Here is a 23757-nt window from a genome sequence, read left to right as displayed (position 1 = left end):
CCGGGCTCCCCTGCTTTCCCTCCCTCTCCCTTCTCCTGTGTGCGGCGCAGGACGGATATCCGTCCTGCGCCCGATAGAATAGGCTTCTGCCTATCAGATGCCGGCGATCCCCGGCCAATCAGAGGCCGGGGATCGCCGATCTACGTCACGGCGCTGCTGCGCAGCAGCGCCGTGTGATGTAAACAGCGGGTATTCCTTCCCCGCATGTTTACATTATGCGTGCGAGCCGCGATTGGCGGCTCGCACACTGTTCACGGGGGCAGTCTCCGTGAACTGGCATGGAAAGGCAGCTCGATCGAGCGGCCGTTTCCATGCTATACTACTAACGACCCGTCGACGCCTATGGGCGTTAGGCGGTCGTTAAGTGGTTAAAATAAAACTTGTTACTGTGGATAAAACTCGCACATTTTGCTTGCCCATTTGTCCCAGTTATTACAACATTTAAAATATGTCCCTAGTATACAAAGTATGGTGACAATATTTTATTTGGTAATAAAGGGTATTTTTTCCGTTTTGCATCCGTCACTAATTACAAGCCCATGCAAAAATAACAGTAATATACCCCCATATTAACAAGCTGAGTCCCTAAGGTAAATATCTTTATTTTTTTAATGTCACTTTTTTATATTTTAAGGGGGGTTATTTATTTTTTTTACCTATTTAATAGGGGTTAATTACATTTTAATAGGGAATTTCTGTATTTTTATTTAAAGGACTTACGAGGCCAAGTCCATAAAAAAAAAATGAAAAAAGTTAGCTACCTTGCTCAGCTTGTAAGGCACGGAGGACGCCGTCCGCGCCCTCCGTGCCGTTCCGCCTGGTCCCCGACCGCGCGGCCCGGGTCGGGCTCCCCAGCCTGTACCAAGATGGCCGGCGGAGCTGGCCGCGGCTGCGCAGTCCGCATAGCCGCGAGTGCGGCTGCGCAGCTCTAAGGCCAACCCCCCGATCCACGCAACAGTAGCGTGGATCGGGGGGTTGGCCTTAGAGCTGCGCAGCCGCACTCGCGGCTATGCGGACTGCGCAGCCGCGGCCAGCTCCGCCGGCCATCTTGGTACAGGCTGGGGAGCCCGACCCGGGCCGCGCGGTCGGGGACCGTTCGGGGGGCTGTGCAGCGGCGGGGACCAGGCGGAACGGCACGGAGGGCGCGGACGGCGTCCTCCGTGCCTAACAAGCTGAGCAAGGTAGCTAACTTTTTTCATTTTTTTTTTTATGGACTTGGCCTCGTAAGTCCTTTAATTAAGTGTTAGATTGTAATTTACTATTTAGCCACTAGATGTCCTCCCCCTCCCATTTATTCCTCCTGTGTAAACTGTGTACACAGGAGGAAGTAATTCGTGTATGTGTTACTTTCACTTTAGTGACCAACGGCATCTCATCTGATGGTGGTGATCATTGATCACATGCACTTAGATTTGTGAATGGGAACTGTGTTCCCATTCACTGATCTGTGTACTAACAGGTGGTGATGTGAGCATGGCAGGATACGTGTATCTACACCCTTGGAGCTAAAATGAAGTCTCTGGGGACGTACATATACTGTCTCAGAACCATTAGGTGGTTAAATAACACATTTCGTACAACATGTAATATTGTCTTGTGGCTTAGCCACTTCCCCTTCCCCGGGACGAGTAACTACATCCCTGAAAAATCCCATATCTTCATGCAGGGACGTAGGTACTATGTCCCTTCCCACTTGCCCCACCCCTGCCAGAATCCGCGATAGTTATCGCCAACAAGCGTTAGCTGGGAAATCAATGACATTGATCTAAGTCCCAGTGTGAATGAAGGCGCTGCCATTCACTAAAAACGATACTTACACATCCACTCATCCACTTAGTAATACTGCGCATACATAAGTTATGCGCGAGGACATCTTGTAACCGAATCGTAAAATTACATCTACACGCTTTTTTTTTTATTTTTTTATTTTCCTATTAAAATACTTTTCTTTAACATCTGAAATTAACACCTTACCTCACACACTCCCCAATAGTTACCGCAAAACATTTTTTGTAAAAAAAAAAAATGCAATTAAAAAAAACCACATAAATAGTTACCTTGGGGACTGAACTTTTTTAACCTCCTGGGCGATAATCCCGAGCTGAGCTCGGGGTATGTCGCGCAGGAGGAGTTCTTAGGCCCTGGTGGGCCGATTTGCATAATTTTTTTTTTGTTACACGCAGCTAGCACTTTGCTAGCTGCGTGTAACTTCCGATCGCCGCCGCCGCTACCCGCCGTGCCGCGCAGCCCCCCCCTCCCCTCCCCCTTGCGCAGCCTGGCCAATCAGTGCCAGGCAGCGCTGAGTTGTGGATCGGAACTCCCTCTGACGTCACGACGTCCATGACGTCGGTGACGTCATCCCGCCCCGTCGCCATGGCGACCAGGGAAGCCCAGCAGGAAATCCCGTTCTGAACGGGATTTCCTGCTTACTCTGATCGCCGATGTTTAACCACTTCACCACTGAGGGGTTTTACCCCCTGACCACCAGAGCAATTTTCACCTTTCAGCGCTCCTTCCATTCATTCGTCTATAACTTTATTATTACTTATCCCAATGAAATGAACTATATCTTGTTTTTTTTTGCCACCAATTAGGCTTTCTTTAGGTGGGACATTATGCCAAGAATTATTTTATTCTAAATGTGTTTTAATGGGGAAATAGGAAAAAATGTGGGAAAAAATTATTATTTTTCAGTTTTCGGCCATTATAGTTTTTAAATAAAGCATGCTACTGTAATTAAAACCCATGAAATGTATTAACCCATTTGTCCCGGTTATAAAACCATTTAAATTATGTCCCTATCACAATGTTTGGCGACAATATTTTATTTGGAAATAAAGGTGCATTTTTTTCAGTTTTGCATCCATCCCTAATTACAAGCCCGCAGTTTATAAAGTAACAGTGTTATACCCTCTTGACATAAATATTTAAAAAGTTCAGTCCCTAAGGTAACTATTTATGTTTTTTTTTTATTGTACTTTTTTTTTTTTTAATTACAAAAAATAAATAAAAATTGGGGAGTGTGGGAGGTAATGAGTTAATTTATTGTGTAAATGTAATGTTTGTATATGTAAAATGCTTTTAGGGTGTAGTTTACTATTTGGCCACAAGATGGCCACAGAGTGTTTGTTTACATGCGACCTGTAAGCGTCCGGAAGGACGCTTACAGGAAGCAGTAGGAGGCTGGGAGACGCACAATGATCTCGCTGTTTCTGAAAGAAGCAGCAGATCATTGCGGGGGCTAGATCAACGAACGGGAATGGATTTTCCCGTCCATTGATCTCCGGGCGAGCGGGCGGCGGCGTGCACGAGCGGCGGGTGCGCGCGCACGAGCGGCGGGAGCGCGGACAGCGGCGGTAGCGCGGAAGGTACGGATTTCTCCGTCCCTGGTTTTTTAGGAGGGAAAAAAGGGGCGGAGAAATTCGTACCGCTGGGGGTAAAGTGGTTAAAAATGTTTAAAAAATTGTGCTGCGCCCCCTCCTGGGCGATATAATTGTATCGCCCAGAGGGTTAATATGTATTTCAAGAGGGTATATTACTGTTACTTTTATAAATTATGTGCTTGTAATTAGGGATGGACGCAAAACCTGAAAAAAAATGCACCTTTATTTCCACATAAAATATTAGCGCCATACGTTGTACTAGGGAAAATTTTTAAAGGGAACCTAAACTGAGAAAGATATGTATTTTTCCTTTTAAAATAATACCAGTTGCTTGACTCTCCTGATCTCAAATACTGCTGGTCTCTAATACTTTAAGCCACAGCCCCTGAACAAGCATGCAGATCAGGTGATCTGACTGAAGTCAGACTGGATTAGCTGCATGCTTGTTTCAGGTGTGGGATTCAGCCACTACAGCAGCCAAAGAGTTCAGCAGTCCTTTTTAAACTATAATGGACAAAAAAAAAAAAGAGAATATTTTTTTTTCCATTTTTTTCTCTCTTCCTTTTCCTGTTAAAATGCAGTTAGAATAAAATAATTCTTAGCAAAAAGTACTCCCCAAAGAAAGCCTAGTTGGTAGTGAAAAAAATAAGATACAGATTGTTTCGTTGTGATAAGTAGTAATAAAGTTATAGGCGAATGAATGAAAGGAACGCTGACGGGTGAAAATTGCACTGGTTTTATAAGGGGGAAAACCCTTGGAGGTGAAATGGTTAAAGTAAAGGTTCCAGCTCAACTTTTTGTCACTAAATATGAATAAAGGGTTTTAGCATTTTCACACAATTTTATATTTCATGCGCAGAAAATGTACTTTGAAGCTCAGGCATGTGACCGTGGATCTAATTATAAAAGCATGCCCTTACAATTACAGTGGGTCTTCTCAGGCTAAAGAGTTGCTCTCACTGATGAACACAGAGCAACTCTGTCTACCTCCTCCTACTGCTTAAATATTAATTCTTTGTGGTCAGCACTACTGCTGTGGCAGATTCTTAGCATTCAAAGGTCTCTGGTGTTGCTGCAGTGCATACAATAAACAGTTAATTTCTTACACACAGAGGTGGGCTAGGTCTGTTGATCTGTCCTGACAGAGAAAGATTAGAGAGTGATTATGGGATAGGGGGACTAGTGTAAACCGCTTTTTTAATGTCTGTCAGGACAGAGGCCATTATCATTTTTAAAATCTGTTGCCCACAGCTGGAAAATTACGGGATGCCATTTAGCAGGACAGAAAAAGGAAATATTTACCAGCGTGCCTTTGGCGGTCAGAGTCTGAAATATGGTAAAGGTGGACAGGCACATCGGTGCTGTTGTGTGGCGGACAGGACTGGACATTCATTACTGCATACTCTGTATGGAAGGGTAAGAAAGAAATTACATAATTTACCTTGTTTTTGAAATTTAATATTCTATCATTGGCTTTGCAGCGGTACTTAAAATGATCCTTAACTGTGGGGTAAAATAAAATTTCACTTACCTGGAGCCACCTGCCGCCGTCCTGTGCCCTCACAGCTCCTCGAGTGCGCTCTGGTCCCCCGCTGCACCTTAGTTTCGTTTTCGGCCGACTGAGGTAAGCCCCAGGTAAGTGAAGCATTTTTTTTTTTTACCCCCACATTTAATGTTAACTTTAATTCTCAGTCCTTTGTCAGTCTTCCTCATCAATCAAGTATTCCTAAATAATGCCCTTCTCCTTCTTGTCACCTTACTTTCAGCTGTCTAAACCCCTTCCCCTAACGTTAAGTCCTTCCTAATGCCAAACTCTAACTTTCCTAAAATAGTGCCCAGTACTATCCTTTATCTCACACTCTCAAAGTGGCATACAGCCACTAATTTGCATTAGATGGAAATTGGTGTCCAAATCTACAGGTGTGCTACTCATTTGCTTCAATTTAATGGTGCTCATATAAATTTGCATTCACATCCATTCCTTTTACTGCAAATTGACATGAGACCTCCAAAACAAAAACCTGCTGGTGCCAGGTTAAACGGAACTAGTGAGGTATTTTTCTGAGCATCCATGTCTTTTTACTGAGTGAGGGCTTGTTCACACTAAGGGTTTTTCTGCCTTTTTTGAAGAGAAGGCCATTTTTAAAATTGCCTACAAAACGCTTGTGCAATGAATTTCTATGAGAAGATTCATATCAGCGTGGTTTGTGTGCTGTGCGTTCAGCAAAGCGGTGCCTGTACCATTTTTAGGGTGGTTTTGCTATAATGGAAGGTATAGGAAGAGCGTTAAACGCTCACAAAACCGCTTTATGCGTTTTTTAGAATAAATATATTGTATTTATTCTTTTCCGGGTCAAAAAGTTCACTTCCTGACTTGCGTCAGGGAGTGAATGACAAAATCGCTCTGGAAAAGTGCTTAGAAAAATGCTTTTATTAAAAATGCAGCACGCAGGGAGGGGGGGCAGGAAACCGTGCACAAAAACGCAAAATGCTTGCGTTTTCGTTTTTAGGTGTGAATGAGGCCTGAAAAACTTTTCACCATAGCTTACACTGGTGCGATTACTCCTGTAGTCAGAGCACTCGGGCTCCCGAAAACGCAGCAGTCTCCAACCCAACAGGGGAGCCATCGGTGGAACGAGGCGGCCAGGAGAGGAATGGGAAGGCTCTATAGGACCCAGAGCCTTCCCTTCCCACTTTCGATATCTGTTTGGGTTTTTTCCCCCTCAGACTTACACTTTCAGCCACCAGCAAGCAAGAAACAGCAGAGAATAATTTTAAGAGTAGTTATTTCAACCACTTCAGCCCCCTTATTTCAACCACTTCAGTCATGCCCATTCATTACAGGCACTGCGATTGGTTTGGGGAAGCCTTACTTCCCTTCACCAATTGCTGAAATGGAAAACCGCCGGGGGCCGCAGACGTGCGCCACTGCTTAAACACTATACAAGAATACTTGTCCAGTTTGCCTTTAGCGGCGCCTATCTGGACGAGAATACTCGTCAAGTTAGGCTTAAAGGGAAGGTCCAGGCAAAAAAAAAAAAAATTCACTTACCTGGGGCTTCTACCAGCCCCATGCAGCCATCCTGTGCCCTCGCAGTCACTCACTGCTGCTCCAGTCACCCGCTGGCAGCTTGCCGACCTCGGAGGTCGGTGGACCACATTGCGTAAATTTTTACGCATTCCCGCTAGTGCAGGAACATTAACACATACACTTTTACGTGTTAGTGGTGCAACGCGTACAAATTTACGCATGGCACCACTAAACGCGTAAAATGCATGTGTTAATGTTCGTGCACTAGCGGGAATGCGTAAAAATGTACGCAATGCGGCCCACCGACCTCCGAGGTCGGCAAGCTGCCAGCGGGGGACTGGAGCAGCAGTGAGTGACTGCAAGGGCACAGGATGGCTGCATGGGGCTGGTAGAGGCCCCAGGTAAGTGAAACTTTTTTTTTTTTTTGCCTGGACCTTCCCTTTAAGTGGTTAAACAGAAGATTAAAAAATATCTCATGGAGAAACCTTAGGGGGAAAAGTGAATTCAGTAAGGGCCACAATGTCTTACAAGTGCTGCCAAACTAATAAATCTTGTTTCAGAAATGTGGGTTTATCTCATTGTGTGAAAAAAAAAAAATGTGCTTAAAAAAAATAAAATAAATACTCCATAAAGAACCCTTGAAGCTGGAGCACATTAAAGTGAATCTGAGGTGAGCGTTATATGTAAGCTGCTGTATTTAATTTCATTTAAGCAATACCAGTTACCTGGCTGTCCAGCTGATCCTCTGCCTCTAATACTTTAAGCCACAGACCCTGAACAAGCATGCAGCAGATCAGATCAGGTGTTTCTGACAATATTAGAAACTAATGTCCATTCGGACCTGACCTATCAAAGTACTAAGAAGTGACAAAAATCCAGTCACCCTCAGTCACCTATCGTAATTTTTACGACCTTAGGTGAGTGAGTAATAATAAAATTGGATAAGTGTTGCTACCATAAAAGGCCAGATAGTAGTGGTGTGGGTATAGTCAGTATTGAAACTCCACACTCAAAAACTTGCCAATTATTGGTCAACAAAAGTGTGCTCAATTTTATGGGAGGTCTTTGCTGATCCCCCCCCCCCTGTTGCCTGCTTCACACTATCAAATGTGTGAGAGCCGGCACAGGGTGTAGCTATTCCCATTAGATTCACGAGCACACAATGAAAAACTTATGTTGGCAAATTAAGGAAGACAGTGTAAAATGTAGCAAAGATCCACAGCCGTAATGGTGGTCTACAATTGTCAACCTACATAGTAGTAATACCAACACCCTTCACAGAAGGTAATAGATTGGCTGGGGAGGGGATATAGGTGTGCTAATTATATACAGTATGGTGCAAATCAACTAGTGCTAGTTTCACTCCAAAAACGGAGCTTCGTCAGGAAAAGTGCACATAAATATGAAAAATAATAAACAGCCCCCCACCACAACAACCCCCAGCAGTAGTAGCCCCAATCAAAGTTGAAGCGTTTGCCATCCAGAGCTCCTTAAATATTCGTATAGAGATCACCAATTGGTCTCACCTGTGTGTGGCACGCCCCCCTGAAGTATTCCTCATGCTCACTCCCTGGACAGGTATAGATAGCAATTGAATCCACATCGTATCGGTACAACCTTCTGCGTGCTGTATGCACGCAGTATACATAATTAACATCAGGTTAAACACAAGGGCGGCTGACGGAGGGGGGAAGTGACGTCATTCACCAGACCACCTCCTCCATCTAGTGTGGAGCCAACCGATTCGTCGCGCTACCCCTGCTGGTCGCCATGGTAACATATATACAACACACAGCGCCAGCCTAAAGTGATCCTCATGCTCACTCCCTGGGCAGGATTAGAGAGCAGTTTAATCCACATCCGTATAGGTACAACATACTGCGTGCTGAATGCATGCAGTATACACAATTAACATCAGGTTGGAAACGAAGGCGGCTGACGGAGGGGGGAAGTGACGTCATTCACCAAACCACCTCCTCCATCTAGTGTGGAGCCAACCGATTCGTCGCGCTACCCCTGCTGGTTGCCATGGTAACATATATACAATACACGGCGCCAGCTATTCAAGGGAGGCAGCGACACTGATGATATGCCTATTTTGTGGGCGTCATGATTCCAGGACACGCTGGAGTTACCATAGCAATTGGTAAACATCCAGCGATAACACTCTAAGCAACCACGATGGTTACCATTAATTCTGTAGTGGGATAGGAAACAAGGCAATTACTCCCAACACATCCCATTGAGCAGCGCTACTGTGTACAAAGATGTTAGCATCAAAGCATATATATAAAATGATTGTGGATACGCATAACCAATAGTTACCTGTCACATAAACCCCCCACTATACTGAATGCTGGAGGTAAAATGAGGGTCAAGGGATGAGGGAAAAGGACCAGGGATATCAAAAAAATAATGGCACGCTTAGCCAACTCTGTATGGATGTGGAATGCCCCGTAAAGGGGGAATCTGATTGCACATGGACAAATTCAAACCAATAATAAAATGATCATATATAGATTTAAATTGGAAGCTGATGAAAACTTCTCAATCAATCATATATGTATGTATATCCTGGAGAGAATGTGCATACAGAGAAATTAGCCGCCAGTATTACAAAAAAACTGGACACTGCAAAGTCCTCGTTCAGACCATGCGGCGCCAAAGTGTCCAGCCTGAAAATCCAGCCCGCCTCCAATTGGTGCAACTTCTTATTCAAGTTGCCACCTCTCACACCCACCTTCCACTGCTGGATACCCCAGAATACAATCTCAAAGGGCTTGCATGTGTGGGCTGTGTTCATGTGTCTGGCCACTGATGTATCATTTTTATGTTTTATGTCCCGATGTGTTCGAGGACTCGTTGTTTCAGTGGCCTAGTCGTTAGTCCCACATACAACATGTCACATCTACATTTACAGGCGTAAACTACCCCCGGGGTATTGCAGTTAATAAAAGATCTGATGGAAAAAGTTCTATCAGTATTCCGAGAGGAGAAAGTAGTAGTTTTTTCCATAAAGGGACAGGCTTTGCAATGGCCACATTTGTATGAGCCATTAGGCTTAGGTGGTAGCCAGGTCAATCTAGACGGTTGTTCCTCCCTAAACATACTATGGACCAGGATATCTCGCAGATTCCTAGTGCGTCGATATGTAATAGCCGGTTTGGTAGACAGATGTTTAGACAAATCCTTGTCTTGATGGAGGATTGGCCAGTATCTCTCAAAGATCCCAAAAATTTGATGGGACTGTTTAGAAAAAGAGCCAATCAACCTAGGCATAGATCGTGTGGATGTTTCTTGTTTTATTCACTAGGGTATTTACACGTGATGTCTCTTTGGCTCTTCTATACCCTTTCTCAATGACATGTTCAGGGAAACCTCTTTGTGCAAATCTGTCCCTTAGTAACTTGCATTCGCTTTCAAATTTCTCCTCCGTGGAACAATTCCTACGAGCTCGCAGGAATTGGCCGGTGGGAATACCTGTTTTTAAGGATTTAGGGTGTGCGCTCTCCCAATGCAACAATGAATTTGTCGCAGTTGGTTTGCGATAGATTTCGGTTTGCAGACACCCATTCTCATCCTTATGAATCAGCAGGTCAAGGAAAGTGATATTATTTTCCTGGATGTCATAGGTGAAACGCATCCCCACCTGATTATGATTCAGAATGTCGACAAAGTCCACAAAAAGGTCCCTGGGGCCGTCCCATAAAATCAACACATCGTCAATGAAACGACCCCAGAAGACCACATGTGCAGTAAAAAAGGACAGGTCCTCACTGAACACTATCGTGTCCTCCCACCAGCCTAGGAAGAGATTTGCATATGATGGCGCACAGGCCGTGCCCATGGCACTTCCCCTGAGCTGGTGGTAACAACGATCGCCAAACATGAACACATTGTGGCACAGAATGAACTCCAGGGCCTTCAACAAAAAATCAGTGTGGGCTGATAAATGGGTGCCCCTGGCATTCAAAAAGTATTTTACAGCCTGGATGCCCCCCCCCCCCCCCCCAAGACCGTCAGGTCCTGAAGTCTGCACAAGACATCCTTTGTGTCTTTTAAGTGAGATGGAAGGGATTCAACAAATGGCGTCAAGAACATATCAATGTATTGACTTAGCTGATCTGTAAGATTGTCACTTCCAGAGACGATTGGCCTACCAGAAGGGTCAACTGTACGTTTATGAATCTTCGGTTGGGAATAAAAAACTGACATTATTGGATGGTCAATAGATTTAATAAGTATGTCATAGTCTGATTTCTCTAAAGCACCACTCACAAGACCCTCCTTCAGGAGGATTTCCAATTCAGTTCTATGTTGTCTAAGGGGGTTAGATCTCAGTAATCTATATTGTGTGGTGTCATTTAAAATGTCTGTACGCATCCTCACATAATTTAATGTGTTCATAACTACAACATTTCCCCCCTTGTCAGCAGGTTTTATTGTTATGTCTTTGTTTTTACCAAGTATTTCAATTGCCCGTCTTTCATCTGGAGTTAAATTTTTCTTATCATGATCGTTTTACTTGTAAACCCGTTTTTCCAGATTTTTTAGGTCTCTTACCACCATCACAAAGGTTTGTACATGGGTATACTGTGTGATTGACGGGCAGAAGGTGCTCTGTCCCTTCATCATACTCTTTGGAGCCAGGGGAGGTGGCCCAGACTCATTCTTCTGTAACAAATCGGTTAGAGACTGAAGGGCTTCTCTTTCCTGTATCCCCAATCTCCTTTCCTTGCCTTCTTTTGATTCATACATTTTAATTAGGGCCAATTTTCTGGCAAATAGGTGGACGTCCTTTGTCCACTCAAAAGCAGAAAAATTAGTGGCTGGGACAAAGGATAACCCCTTTTGTAAAACCTTGGTTTATGTCTCAGTAAGTGGTGTGTCCGATATATTCACAACCCTCAAAATAAGGTTATGTGTTTGTTGCTCAGACAGATCTTTGTTTTCTACCACTGGTGGCTGTATTTTCCCCGTCTCTTGCCCGTAGAGCCCCAATCTCCCCGATTTCTCAAGTAATGGGTTTGTTTTGGAGTGGCTTCCTGTGTGTCTGGGGTCTGTGCTAAAAAAAACCCTTTCCCACGAGGTTTTGAGGGTGCCCTGGGATTTTTGGGAATTTTAGAGACCTTATTGGGGTTTCTCAAGCCACGTGGTGGATTTACGTTACGTGTAGAGGAGTCAGATTCAGACTGAAGTTCACTCTCAGACCGAGATTAGTGTTCTATCGGTATTGATCTATTATTGTGTTGTTTTTTAGCCCACGTGTACACCTTATTCTCTCTAAAGTCCTAACTGTCTCTTTGATACTTATGGGCTTTCCTTTGTTTAATATCTTCCCTGTATGCACTGACTTTTGTTTGTAGTTTGGCTTCCAAACGATCAAAGTCAGTATGATTGGAGGATTCGAGTAATGTTCTCTGTTGTGTGAGTAATTTATCTTTGGTTTTTTCTGCTACTTTACATTCAAAATCACGAAGGTACGTCATAAGTTCTAATGTTTGTTTTGTTTTCAATTTCTCCCAACCCTCCATAAAATCAGCCTCATCTGTATGTGAGTTGGGGTTTATCAAATTGCGAAGTCCCCTTACAGTGATCTTTTCATTAAGATAAATATTAAATGTAGCTACTTCCCAGGAGGATCTCAAATAATCTCTATAAGTTTTGAAAATGTCTCTAAAGGCTGGTTCAATGTCAATGCCAGTATCCGGACCAGACAACTTTTCACTTTGCGCAATCTCTGTTTGAATATGAAATAACTCGCTCACTTCTTTAGTGAGGGCGTCCACTGAGGGGAGGTCTGTCGATAAATATGCCATGCCCTCTCAGGGACTAAAAAGATGGTGCTCGGTACACCTATTACAAAAATTATACCAAAAACACTACACCGAGTATATTGTACAGGTAAATCAAATCAGAAACTAATGTCCATTCGGACCTGACCTATCAAAGTACTAAGAAGTGACAAAAATCCAGTCACCCTCAGTCACCTATCGTAATTTTTACGACCTTAGGTGAGTGAGTAATAATAAAATTGGCCATATTGGCCATTGGATGTATGCACGCAGTATACATAATTAACATCAGGTTAAACACAAGGGCGGCTGACGGAGGGGGGAAGTGACGTCATTCACCAGACCACTTCCTCCATCTAGTGTGGAGCCAACCAATTCGTCGCGCTACCCCTGCTGGTCGCCATGGTAACATATATACAACACACGGTGCCAGCCTGAAGTGATCCTCATGCTCACTCCCTGGGCAGGATTAGAGAGCAGTTGAATCCACATCCGTATAGGTACAACATACTGCGTGCTGAATGCATGCAGTATACACAATTAACATCCGGTTGGAAACAAAGGCGGCTGACGGAGGGGGGAAGTGACGTCATTCACCAAACCACCTCCTCCATCTAGTGTGGAGCCAACCGATTCGTCGCGCTACCCCTGCTGGTCGCCATGGTAACATATATACAATACACGGCGCCAGCTATTCAAGGGAGGCAGCGACACTGATGATATGCCTATTTTGTGGGCGTCATGATTCCAGGACACGCTGGAGTTACCATAGCAATTGGTAAACATCCAGCGATAACACTCTAAGCAACCACGATGGTTACCATTAATTCTGTAGTGGGATAGGAAACAAGGCAATTACCCCCAACACATCCCATTGAGCAGCGCTACTGTGTACAAAGATGTTAGCATCAAAGCATATATATAAAATGATTGTGGATACGCATAACCAATAGTTACCTGTCACATAAACCCCCCACTATACTGAATGCTGGAGGTAAAATGAGGGTCAAGGGATGAGGGAAAAGGACCAGGGATATCAAAAGAATGGCACGCTTAGCCAACTCTGTATGGATGTGGAATGCCCCGTAAAGGGGGAATCTGATTGCACATGGACAAATTCAAACCAATAATAAAATGATCATATATAGATTTAAATTGGAAGCTGATGAAAACTTCTCAATCAATCATATATGTATGTATATCCTGGAGAGAATACAGAGAAATTAGCCGCCAGTATTACAAAAAACTGGACACTGCAAAGTCCTCGTCCAGACCATGCGGCGCCAAAGTGTCCAGCCTGAAAATCCAGCCAGCCTCCAATTGGTGCAACTTCTTATTCAGGTTGCCACCTCTCACACCCACCTTCCACTGCTGGATACCCCAGAATACAATCTCAAAGGGGTTGCATGTGTGGGCTGTGTTCATGTGTCTGGCCACTGATGTATCATTTTTATGTTTTATGTCCCCGATGTGTTCGAGGACTCGTTGTTTCAGTGGCCTAGTCGTTAGTCCCACATACAACATGTCACATCTACATTTACAGGCGTAAACTACCCCCGGGGTATTGCAGTTAATAAAAGATCTGATGGAAAACACCCTGTGCCGGCTCTCACACATTTGATAGTGTGAAGCAGGCACAGGGGGGATCAGCAAAGACCTCCCATAAAATTGAGCACACTTTTGTTGACCAATAATTGGCAGATTTTTGAGTGTGGAGTTTCAATACTGACTATACCCACACCACTACTATCTGGCCTTTTATGGTAGCAATACTTATCCAATTTTATTATTACTCACTCACCTAAGGTCGTAAAAATTACGATAGGTGACTGAGGGTGACTGGATTTTTGTCACTTCTTAGTACTTTGATAGGTCAGGTCCGAATGGACATTAGTTTCTGATTTGATTTACCTATACAATATACTCGGTGTAGTGTTTTTGGTTTCTGACAATATTGTCAGAACTGACAACAATAGCTGCATGGTTGTTTCTGGTGTACTTCAGACACTACTGCAGCCAAATAAATCAGCAGGGCTGCCAGGCAACTGGTGGGGTTTTAGGAAAGCAATATAGCACCCTCTGTATCACTCTTGCCTCGGGTTCACTTTAAAATCTTTAAGAGATGGGGGGCGGAGCCGAACATGGTGGCGTGAGGACGTCTTCCCTCAGAGCTCCGGGCAAACAGCTTACATTTTGCTAATAATGGAGGATTCCGGAGAGTTGCCAGCCACTACAGATACCTCTAATACCAAGGGGAATCGCAGGGAAACAAAAGTGACCCCAGTAGCTTCGGGTTCTGCCGCCTCATCATCCTCGGTGGCCAAATACTTCACAGGCCCGACCACGAGGCAGCGGACAGACAAGATGGCGGAGGCTTCCTCATCTACAAAGCCTGCAACTAAATCTAGCGAGCCGCCTGGCTCCAAAAACCTAGAAGACATCTGGGATTTCTTAAAAGGTCTCCCTACAAAGCAAGACACGGCCCTGCAAACTGAACCCTTAAACCAAAGTCGCTAACCTGCGCGCGTACATTTCAGCCATAACGGACAGGGTATCTGAGGCAGAGAAGGAAATCTCCCTCCTCCGAACTGAAGTAGATGACCTCAAAGCAGCGCAGAAGAAGCAATCTACACTGCAATCTCTTTTCCGGTCTCAGATAGAAGATTTACAAAATCGCAGCCGGCGGAATAATGTCCGCCTGAGAGGTCTGCCAGAGGCCACGCGCTCTGAAGATCTAATCCACACAGCAAGAGCCATCTTTGATCGCCTCCTCAACAGTCAACACTCACCACCGATCAGGATTGATAGGATCCACAGGGCTCTGCGCGCACTGCCCCAGGGTGAAGCCCCTCCTCGGTATGTCATTTGCAGGGTTCATTACTTTGAGGTGAAGGACGCCATCATGGCCGCGGCGTGCAGATCAGGCCCCATGGACTTTGACGGAGCCACTATAACTAGCTTTCAAGACCTCGCACCCTTTACATTAGCCCAAAGGAGAGCTTTACATCCCCTCCTGAATTCACTACAAGATAATGGCTTTACCTACAGCTGGGGCTTTCCGTTCCATCTCTTTGCCCGAAATGAACAGAAGCCTGCTGTACTCCGTTTGCCTTCTGAAGTTTCAGATTTCTGCAAGGCTTTGGGGATCCCTGAGGTGCCCTTACTAGCATGGGACCTGGATCTCCTGCTTATCGCTGGACCCCAACGTCCAGGGGGATAAAAGACTAGGAGAAATCCTTCAGGGTCGTGAGTATGTCTACTTGGAGAATGGCTGTTTTGACAATCTTCATTTTACAAAGATACTGATACGTCCCTATTCCATTTAACTTTCCTGGATCTACCGTCCACGGATCAATGACTGATGCTGCCATAGCATACATATGGTCAGCTAGCTTCCATTCGGCCTTCGGTCTACCTGCACAGTGTTCGCTTGGCAGGACTCACACTTTGCCTTGAGAGAGTCATAAATGTTATATGTTAGTGTTTAATGCCATAACAACCTAGAGCTTACCACATATGACATGCCGGGGTATTTGCAAGTTTTACTGCGATGTTTTACTACTCTTTAAACCTTGATTTTTGCACCGGTTTGCACACTCTGCTTACCCAAATTTGTCTAGAGGCTTCATAACTCCTTAATGCGAACTTATGATACGTTTTGCTATCTTTGTTTTAGGTTACTGATCGCTTAAACCACCTTGAAAAATCTAATGAAACTTAGTATTGAGCTTGGTTAATCTCGGTTATATATGCTACTAGATGCTAAGATACCCATGTTAGGACTATTCGATATATAATTCTGTTTTCTCTCCTTAAAAATGTTGGTTATATTTTACATAATGGTTATCTCTTATACCTATTTATAAGAAATGTGGCTTACATACAGATGCTTCCCTTTATAATGTTATCCCTGCTGTCCCCGGAACTAGCTCACTAGGTTGGATACTCCCTGGGCCCCCATGTGAATTATCTGGTGGGTGCCCGGAGTCTCTGATGTGGTCGCTGTGTTCCCTCTGTTCCTCCCACATGGACGCCCATAGGGCGATAAACATTCTCATTCAATTCTTAATGCTGTTATCATTTTGGTCCAAAAGTTTTCAGTGGTTGGCAAATACTGCCAACATTCCTTGTTGTCATATCTATTTCTTCACTTTTCATCTGTCCTATTCTGTCCTGTGCGTGTGTCCCGTGGCGGGCTTCCCCCTCATAAATCTATAGCTTTTCATACCATCTAAAAGTTCCTTAAAGTGCAGACGATTAATGTAAGGGGCCTAAATACTCCTGAAAAGCGGAGAGCCCTTTTACGTTTATTGCATAAACAAAAGGTTCAGGTGGCATTTTTGCAGGAGACCCATTTTAAAGGCTCTAAGCCTTCCAAGTTAACAGACAAATATTTTTCGAAAGCTTTCTTTAGCTCTTCACCTGACTCCAAAACAAAGGGGGTTGCAATCCTACTAGCAAAAAAGATTGAACTCACTCCTGCAGGAATGCCATGACTCAGCGGGCAGTTTTCTTTTTATTAAGGGCACTCTTTTACAAAGAAAGTTCACATTTGGAACCTTATACGCACCTAACAGTGGTCAGGCCACCTTCCTGACGAGAGCCTTAAGGTCCGTACACACGCCGGACTGGAGGCAACGACGGGTCCGTCGTTACCTCCCGCTGGGTGGGCGTTCCAACGACAGTCCGGCGTGTGTACGCACTGTCGGCGGACTGATACGGCTGTTTCTGAGCGATCCGCTGAAGGAAGTGTGATCCTAGGTGGAGATTTCAATAAGATCTTAGATCCCTCCATAGATAACTCTTCTGGTCAAAGCTCTTGTACCAATAAGGCCCTCAGACAATGCAAGAACTTATTATCAAGTAGACAATTAGTAGATGTGTGGAGGGTTCACCACCCTAAAACCAGAGACTACACTTTCTTCTCTAAACTCCACAACCTATATACTAGAATTGACCTCATGTTGATTTCGCAAAACCTTCTCTCTGAGCAAGTGTCTTCTGATATAGGCCAAGCCATTCTATCAGACCACTCACCAGTTTCTATAACGCTTGGCGTTAGGCCAAAGACCCACCCACCTAGGTCCTGGCGTCTTAATACCTTTCTCCTGCAGGAGCCAGAAATCAAACATCGCATCTTAACTGCACTAGAGCGCTATTTCGCAATTAATGATAACGGCGAAGTGTCCTCCTCCACCCTTTGGGAAGCCCGTAAATACGTCATATGAGGTGTATTTATTCAAGAGGCTAGCCGCTTAAAGAAAGAAAGAGAAGAAATAGTTGCAAAATGTTTAAATTCTATCAAGGATTTAAAGTCCAGACATAAAAGCTCACTTTCGACATCTGAACTCCAGATGCTGGAAACAGAAAGAGAAAAACTCAGAGGCTTATTGCTGTTCAGGGAAAAACAAATCGCCACTAAATGCAAAAGATCGTTTTACGAATATGGCAATAAATGTAGCAAAATACTCGCTAGAGCCCTGAAAGTGCAATATGCCGCCAGTAATATTTATAGCCTACAGGACTCCAGAGGTCATAAACATTAAAAATGAAGAGATTGCCGAGGTATTTCGTAACTATTACCAGTCACTCTATAACCTTAAAGAGAACCCGAGGTGGGTTTGAAGAATATTATCTGCATACAGAGGCTGGATCTGCCTATACAGCCCAGCCTCTGTTGCTGTCCCAAACCCCCCTAAGGTCCCCCTGCACTCTGCAATCCCTCATAAATCACAGCCACGCTGCTGACAAACAGCTTGTCAGAGCTGTCTGTGTTTATCTCTATAGTGTCAGTCTGCTGCTCTCCCCGCCTCCTGCAGAACTCCAGTCCCCGCCTGTAATCCCTTCCCTCCCTGCTGATTGGAGGGAAGGGACGGGGGCAGGGACCGGAGCTATGCAGGAGGCGGGGAAGCAGCTGAGACTGACACTACAGATGTAAACACAGCCTCACAGCACGGCTGTGATTTATGAGGGATTGCAGAGTGCAGGGTGACCTTAGTGGGGTTTGGGATAGCAACAGAGGCTGGGCTGTATAGGCAGATCCAGCCTCTGTATGCAGATAACATTCTTTAAACACACCTCGGGTTCTCTTTAATAGCCCACGTACCTATATAAACGACCCTGCCCCCAGTCAGGATATTCTACAGTATTTACGTAGCTCCGGACTCCCGGCTGTGTCAGACGAGATTGCCCAAGATCTAGAGGAACCAATTTCTGAAATGGAGATTAGACAAGTCCTTAAAGACTCCCCCACGGGCAAAGCCCCGGGCCCAGATGGCCTTCCGCTTGACTATTATAAGTCCTTTAAAGACACACTCTGCCCATATTTAACAAAACCTTTTAACGACTTAACCCCTGATGAAGGTCCTGCCCCTTCTTTACCACGAGACATGTTAAAAGCCCATATTACGGTTATCCCTAAACCGGGCAAGGACGCCACCTTGTGCTCAAATTACCACCCCATCTCCTTGCTAAATGTGGACTTAAAGATTTTGGCAACGGTCCTGGCGAATCGCTTGGCTCCACTTATGCCCGATCTAGTCCACCCAGATCAAGCGGGATTCATCCCTGGAGGTGAGGCACGAGACAACACCATTCGCACCCTCGACTTGCTTGATTGGCTATATAACAAGGAATCCCCAGCCCTCCTTCTCTCCACTGACGCTGAGAAAGCTTTTGACAGGGTGGACTGGGGGTTCCTTGAGGGCACACTTAGACATATTGGTCTTAGGCATAAGATGCTCTGTGCTGGTGCTCTACAACGGCCCCTCGGCACATGTTAGGGCGAATGGTGTCTCAGACGCATTTACAATTTCCAACGGCACATGGCAGGGCTGTCCCTTGTCCCCTTTAATTTTTGCTCTCACTATTGAGCCCTTTCTTCGCACGGTTCGTTTGAACACAGATATCAAGGGGATCCAGGTGAATTCCGAGGAGCACAAGGTGGCGGCCTATGCTGATGATCTTTTGTTCTATTTACACAACCCTATTATTTCACTCCCAAATCTCTTTATGGAGCTGGATAAATATAAATCTCTTTCTAACTATAAAATCAATTTAGATAAATGCAATGCCCTAAGTATCCTTCCCACGTCCTTAAAAAAACAATTACAATCTAATTTCGCCTTCAGATGGGGCTCCTCTGCTATTACCTAATTAGGGGTGCAGATACCAGCTAAAGTAGAGGATGTATATAAATTAAATTTCCCTCCTCTCATACGCAAACTCTCCCAGGACTCCAGGGTTGGAATCGTCCTCATTTTTCATGGTTCGGCCACATAAATATTCTCAAAATGAATATCATGCCACGTCTCTTATATCTATACCAGGCTCTCCCTAAATCTCCTCCACCGGCCCACTTTAACTTGATTAAAAGATTGTTCTTGAATTTCATTTAGAAGGGTAAACCAGCTTGAATAAGGTATACCGCTATGGTTCTTCCCAAGGTTCAAGGAGGCATGGCTGTACCTGACGCCAGGAAATACCATGCAGCAGCTAGTTTGGTCAGGGTGGTTGATTGGCATAGGCATATTGCTCAGAAGAGATGGGTCCAAATAGAATCAGCATTAGTAGAGCATGATCTCTCACTTTTACCTTGGCATGTTAAAATTCCTCCCACAATATCTACATCAGTTAAAGCTACTCTCAATATTCTATTGAAATATCGCAAATCTTTCAATCTCACACCCTGGCCCTCACCTTTATTGCCTATACTTGACAATACAATGTTCCCCCCAGGTTGCCACAGTAATGCTTATGTGCCGTGGAGAATGGGCACGGCTCTGTCAGAGATCTTCTTGTTGACAAAAAATGGCGTACAATTCAGCAATTTAAAGGAATTACGAAACTGTCCCTTTTTGGACCCCTGGAGTCTAATGCAGTTTATACATTTCGCTGGTTCAATTGGCTCAAGAGATCAATTGTCTAGACCCCTAACACCGTTTGGACTATTATGCAATGGACAAGGGCCAATAAGAAAATCACAGACTAATATATATCAAATGATATGCACAGATGAGACCTGGTCACACTCTTTAAAAGAAAAATGGGAAGCTGATTTACAGACCTCATTTACGAATGAGCAGTGGGATAAAATCATTCTCTTGAATCATAAATCTTCTATATACTCTAGGGTCCAAGAAACCAATTATAAATATTAACTCGCTGGTACCTTACGCCCAGCAGACTGTATAAGATTGATCCCACAGCTGACCCAAAATGCTGGAGATGTAAACAACAACTGGGAACGTTACTTCATATCTTTTGGGATTGTTCCATTATTAAAAGTTTCTGGACTAAAGTACAGGCCTGCATTAAGGAGCTCACGGGTGTTGATCCGATAGCAGATCCTGCTTATTATCTCCTATATCACACAAATAAACCTATCAAAAAAATAAAAAAATCTCTAACAAAACACTTACTACAGGCAGCAAGAGTCTCTATAACTCGACACTGGAAAGATACTAACCCTCCCTCAATTTTAGAATGGATAGCGGAGCTCAAATTTATATACGAGATGGAGTCACTCACAGCTTCCATACTTAACCCCCTTGGCGGTATGAAAAATACCGCCAGGGGGCAGCGCAGCAGTTTTTTATCGCTACATGATAGCTGCTGCTCAGCGGCATTCCCCCAGCCCCGCCGATCGCCTCCGGTGATAGGCGATCAGGAAATCCCGTTCAAAGAACAGGATTTCCTGGAGGGCTTCCCCCGTCGCCATGGCGACGGGGCGGGATGACGTCACCGACGTCAGCGACGTCGGGACGTCATTGGGAGACCCGATCCACCCCTTGTCGCTGCCTGGCACTGATTGGCCAGGCAGCGCAGGGGTCTGGGGGGGGGGGGGGGGGGGGGGCCCGCGCGCGCCGCACCGGATAGCGGCGATCGGGCGCGCGGCGGCGGCGATCGGGGTGCTGGCGCAGCTAGCAAAGTGCTAGCTGCGTCCTGCAAAAAAAAAAATTATGAAAATCGGCCCAGCAGGGCCTGAGCGGCACCCTCCGGCGGCTTACCCCGTGTCACACACGGGGTTACCGCTAAGGAGGTTAATACCTCTGAGCAGTATCGCTAGAATGGTGATATAAAGTGCGGCACTCCTATTCAACTGTGCAGTGGAAGGGATAAAAAAGCAAAAACACTCTCACCACCTCTGGCCGGGTCCTTGCTGCTTTTCACATATGGGGACGTGTGCTCCGCTGTAGCATAGAAAGAAAAGATAACAATCTCTATGTTATGGAGAAAAAGAAAATACGTGCACCTTCCGTCCTTTGTAGCCGTGTTTATTTCAGCAATGTTGAATCCATCACATAAGATCCTTGCAGTGGTCTTTAGTGGTGACAAACCAGCTGATGGGGCAGCGGTGGTGGAGGAGGTGGGTGGCGGATCAGAACGGGGGGGAGCGACGGCCGTTTCGTGTCACACAGACACTTGGTCATGCTGTGTTCCGCTTGGATGCCATGGCATGAATACCTTGAATCTGATGGTTATATGGATCTGCTCTCTGCCTCTCTCCCGTGAGCTCTTTGATCCTGGCTTACCCCTTACATTGTCTCTCATAAGGATTAGGACATTCAGCACACACCTATAAAATGATCCGGGGGGGGGGGGGGTGCCCCGCCACGTGGACTCAGCCGTCTTCTTTTCTTCTCTTTGTTCTATCTTCTTTCTATTCTTTTTCTATTTTCTTTTTAACTTCTTTTTATCTTAAGATGGTCCTTGTCGTACTGGTTGGAAGTCTATGTAGCACCTCTAAGTAAAAAAAAAAAACCCTTTTTCCACCAGTACATATTTGGTAGAGCTTGAGCTTAGAAGATGAGTTTTTTTATGGGTGTTCTGGAATGTATGTTCCCTCTGGGCTCCCAGGCACCGATGGACTTCTCTATTTGCTGCAATGCCCCATCTGCTAAGCTATCGAAGGTTTCTTATATTATATCAATGCTCCACACTTATGAGAACTGCGAAGCCAAATATATACTCTCGCAGGTTCAGCACTGACTTGCTGTAAAATCTGTGCACTCTAATTTTATGCATTTATATTTGACCAATTAATGTACTCTTATCCAGTTGTGATTTTGTACCATCTCTTATGTACTTTTGTTAAAGCTTGTTACTCTTTTTGAAAATTAGTAAATAAAAAATTTACAAAAAAATATAAAAAAAAATCTTTAAGAGGTAAATCTAATCATCGAATTAGTCGCGCCACTAGTCCAAACCCATCTGATTCAGACCTAAAAATATAAATATAGACAAGCGGGTCTCCTCATAGCGAGTATTGCCTCATAACAGTACACCCCAGTGCTTAATCACACACTGCGTGAGGGAAACCGCTATCACCAGAGGGCAGGGGATCACACCCCCCCCTCCTAGTCCCCGCTCACCGGATGGCTTCTTTCAAGTTTGCACATCAAACATTAAATCCGGCTGCATCTAAAACCATTTAATAAGGCTCCCAGGCCCCTAATTAAAATCTGCGTACATAAAACACTCTTGTGTATTTGCATATCACAAACCTGTTCGCCGACACCGGTCACCTCTCACATGCCCAGGCCGCGTCTGGTTCCGTATTCAGTTTGCGTGCGTACTCCAAGCTCCTCCCTACGCGTTTCGTCACTCCTGTGACTCATCAGGGGCTGAAGTGCACACGCGCCCCACTGCATTATGTATGCACGGCAAAACCCCCCTCCTCCCACTACCTCCCCGCCCACCTCTAGGTGCAAGATAATGAGGCGGGACATAATGAGAGGCTAGACCAATCCCGTTCACACAATTCAAAAGACGCATTAAACATACAGATAAAAACAAACATACAACTTACTCCCCACGTTTAAAACAGATGTCTGTATCCATACCAGTTTCCATATTATAGCGGCTTTCAAATATATGCAAAAACACTTGACGCATATTACCATTACTTGCCATATACACCATTACCAATCACCTCACTACTGCTGTACCCTCCCTCCCCCCTAGTACATACCCCAACATATACACTGTTACATAATGACACAACCCCCGTACTAATTAATTACATAGTGTTCAAATCCCCATTAGCCTGTATATACAGATCGCAATACATATGTTGTCCCGTCCCATTTTTGGAGGTTCCACGCAGCTTGGTACCAAGCTGTCCTTTAAATTAGGGGCCCTTCTATATACAAATGACGGTTTCGTAGGGAGTGCTCTTGCCAAATTGTGATCGCAAAGTAACACCGGCCACTCAGTAACACTCAGCATTCAAAATGATTCTTTCAGAGCAGTCTGTGAAGTAATGACCTCTCCTCTAGCAGAGAAAAAGTAAACAGTTCACTTACAGTTGCGATAATAAAAGTCAGATAACAGCCCTCTCCACGACTAACTTAGTCAGAGAGCTTAATGGCTTGTTTGCATAGAGATAACAACTGGAGTTTCTCAACTCTTCCTGTACTGGAAACAATTAGACTGATGTATCTGATCTTAATGTTTTATTTCTTAGCTGTACTACACATACAAATCATAATATCATAATTTTTTTTTTCGCTTCAGTGTCTCTTTAAGTAAAGTATTTATGCACATA

At 44.7% G+C, this 23757-nt stretch overlaps 1 protein-coding gene across 1 annotated transcript in view; it reads left to right on the top strand.

Annotated features, from left to right (window-relative positions):
• SDHA (succinate dehydrogenase complex flavoprotein subunit A) overlaps positions 1-23757 on the top strand; it is a 127063-nt gene that overhangs the window by 45622 nt on the left and 57684 nt on the right. Inside the window, exon 5 of the mRNA XM_068236617.1 lies at positions 4635-4799. Coding sequence (XP_068092718.1) covers positions 4635-4799 — 165 coding nt within the window. The remainder of the gene's footprint in view (positions 1-4634; positions 4800-23757) is intronic.

The sequence above is a fragment of the Hyperolius riggenbachi genome, chromosome 5 (genome assembly GCF_040937935.1).
Source record: "Hyperolius riggenbachi isolate aHypRig1 chromosome 5, aHypRig1.pri, whole genome shotgun sequence".
In the NCBI taxonomy this organism is placed as follows: domain Eukaryota; kingdom Metazoa; phylum Chordata; class Amphibia; order Anura; family Hyperoliidae; genus Hyperolius; species Hyperolius riggenbachi.
The sequence above is the reverse complement of the archived record's forward strand: the minus strand, read 5'-3'. Positions and strand labels throughout refer to the sequence as shown.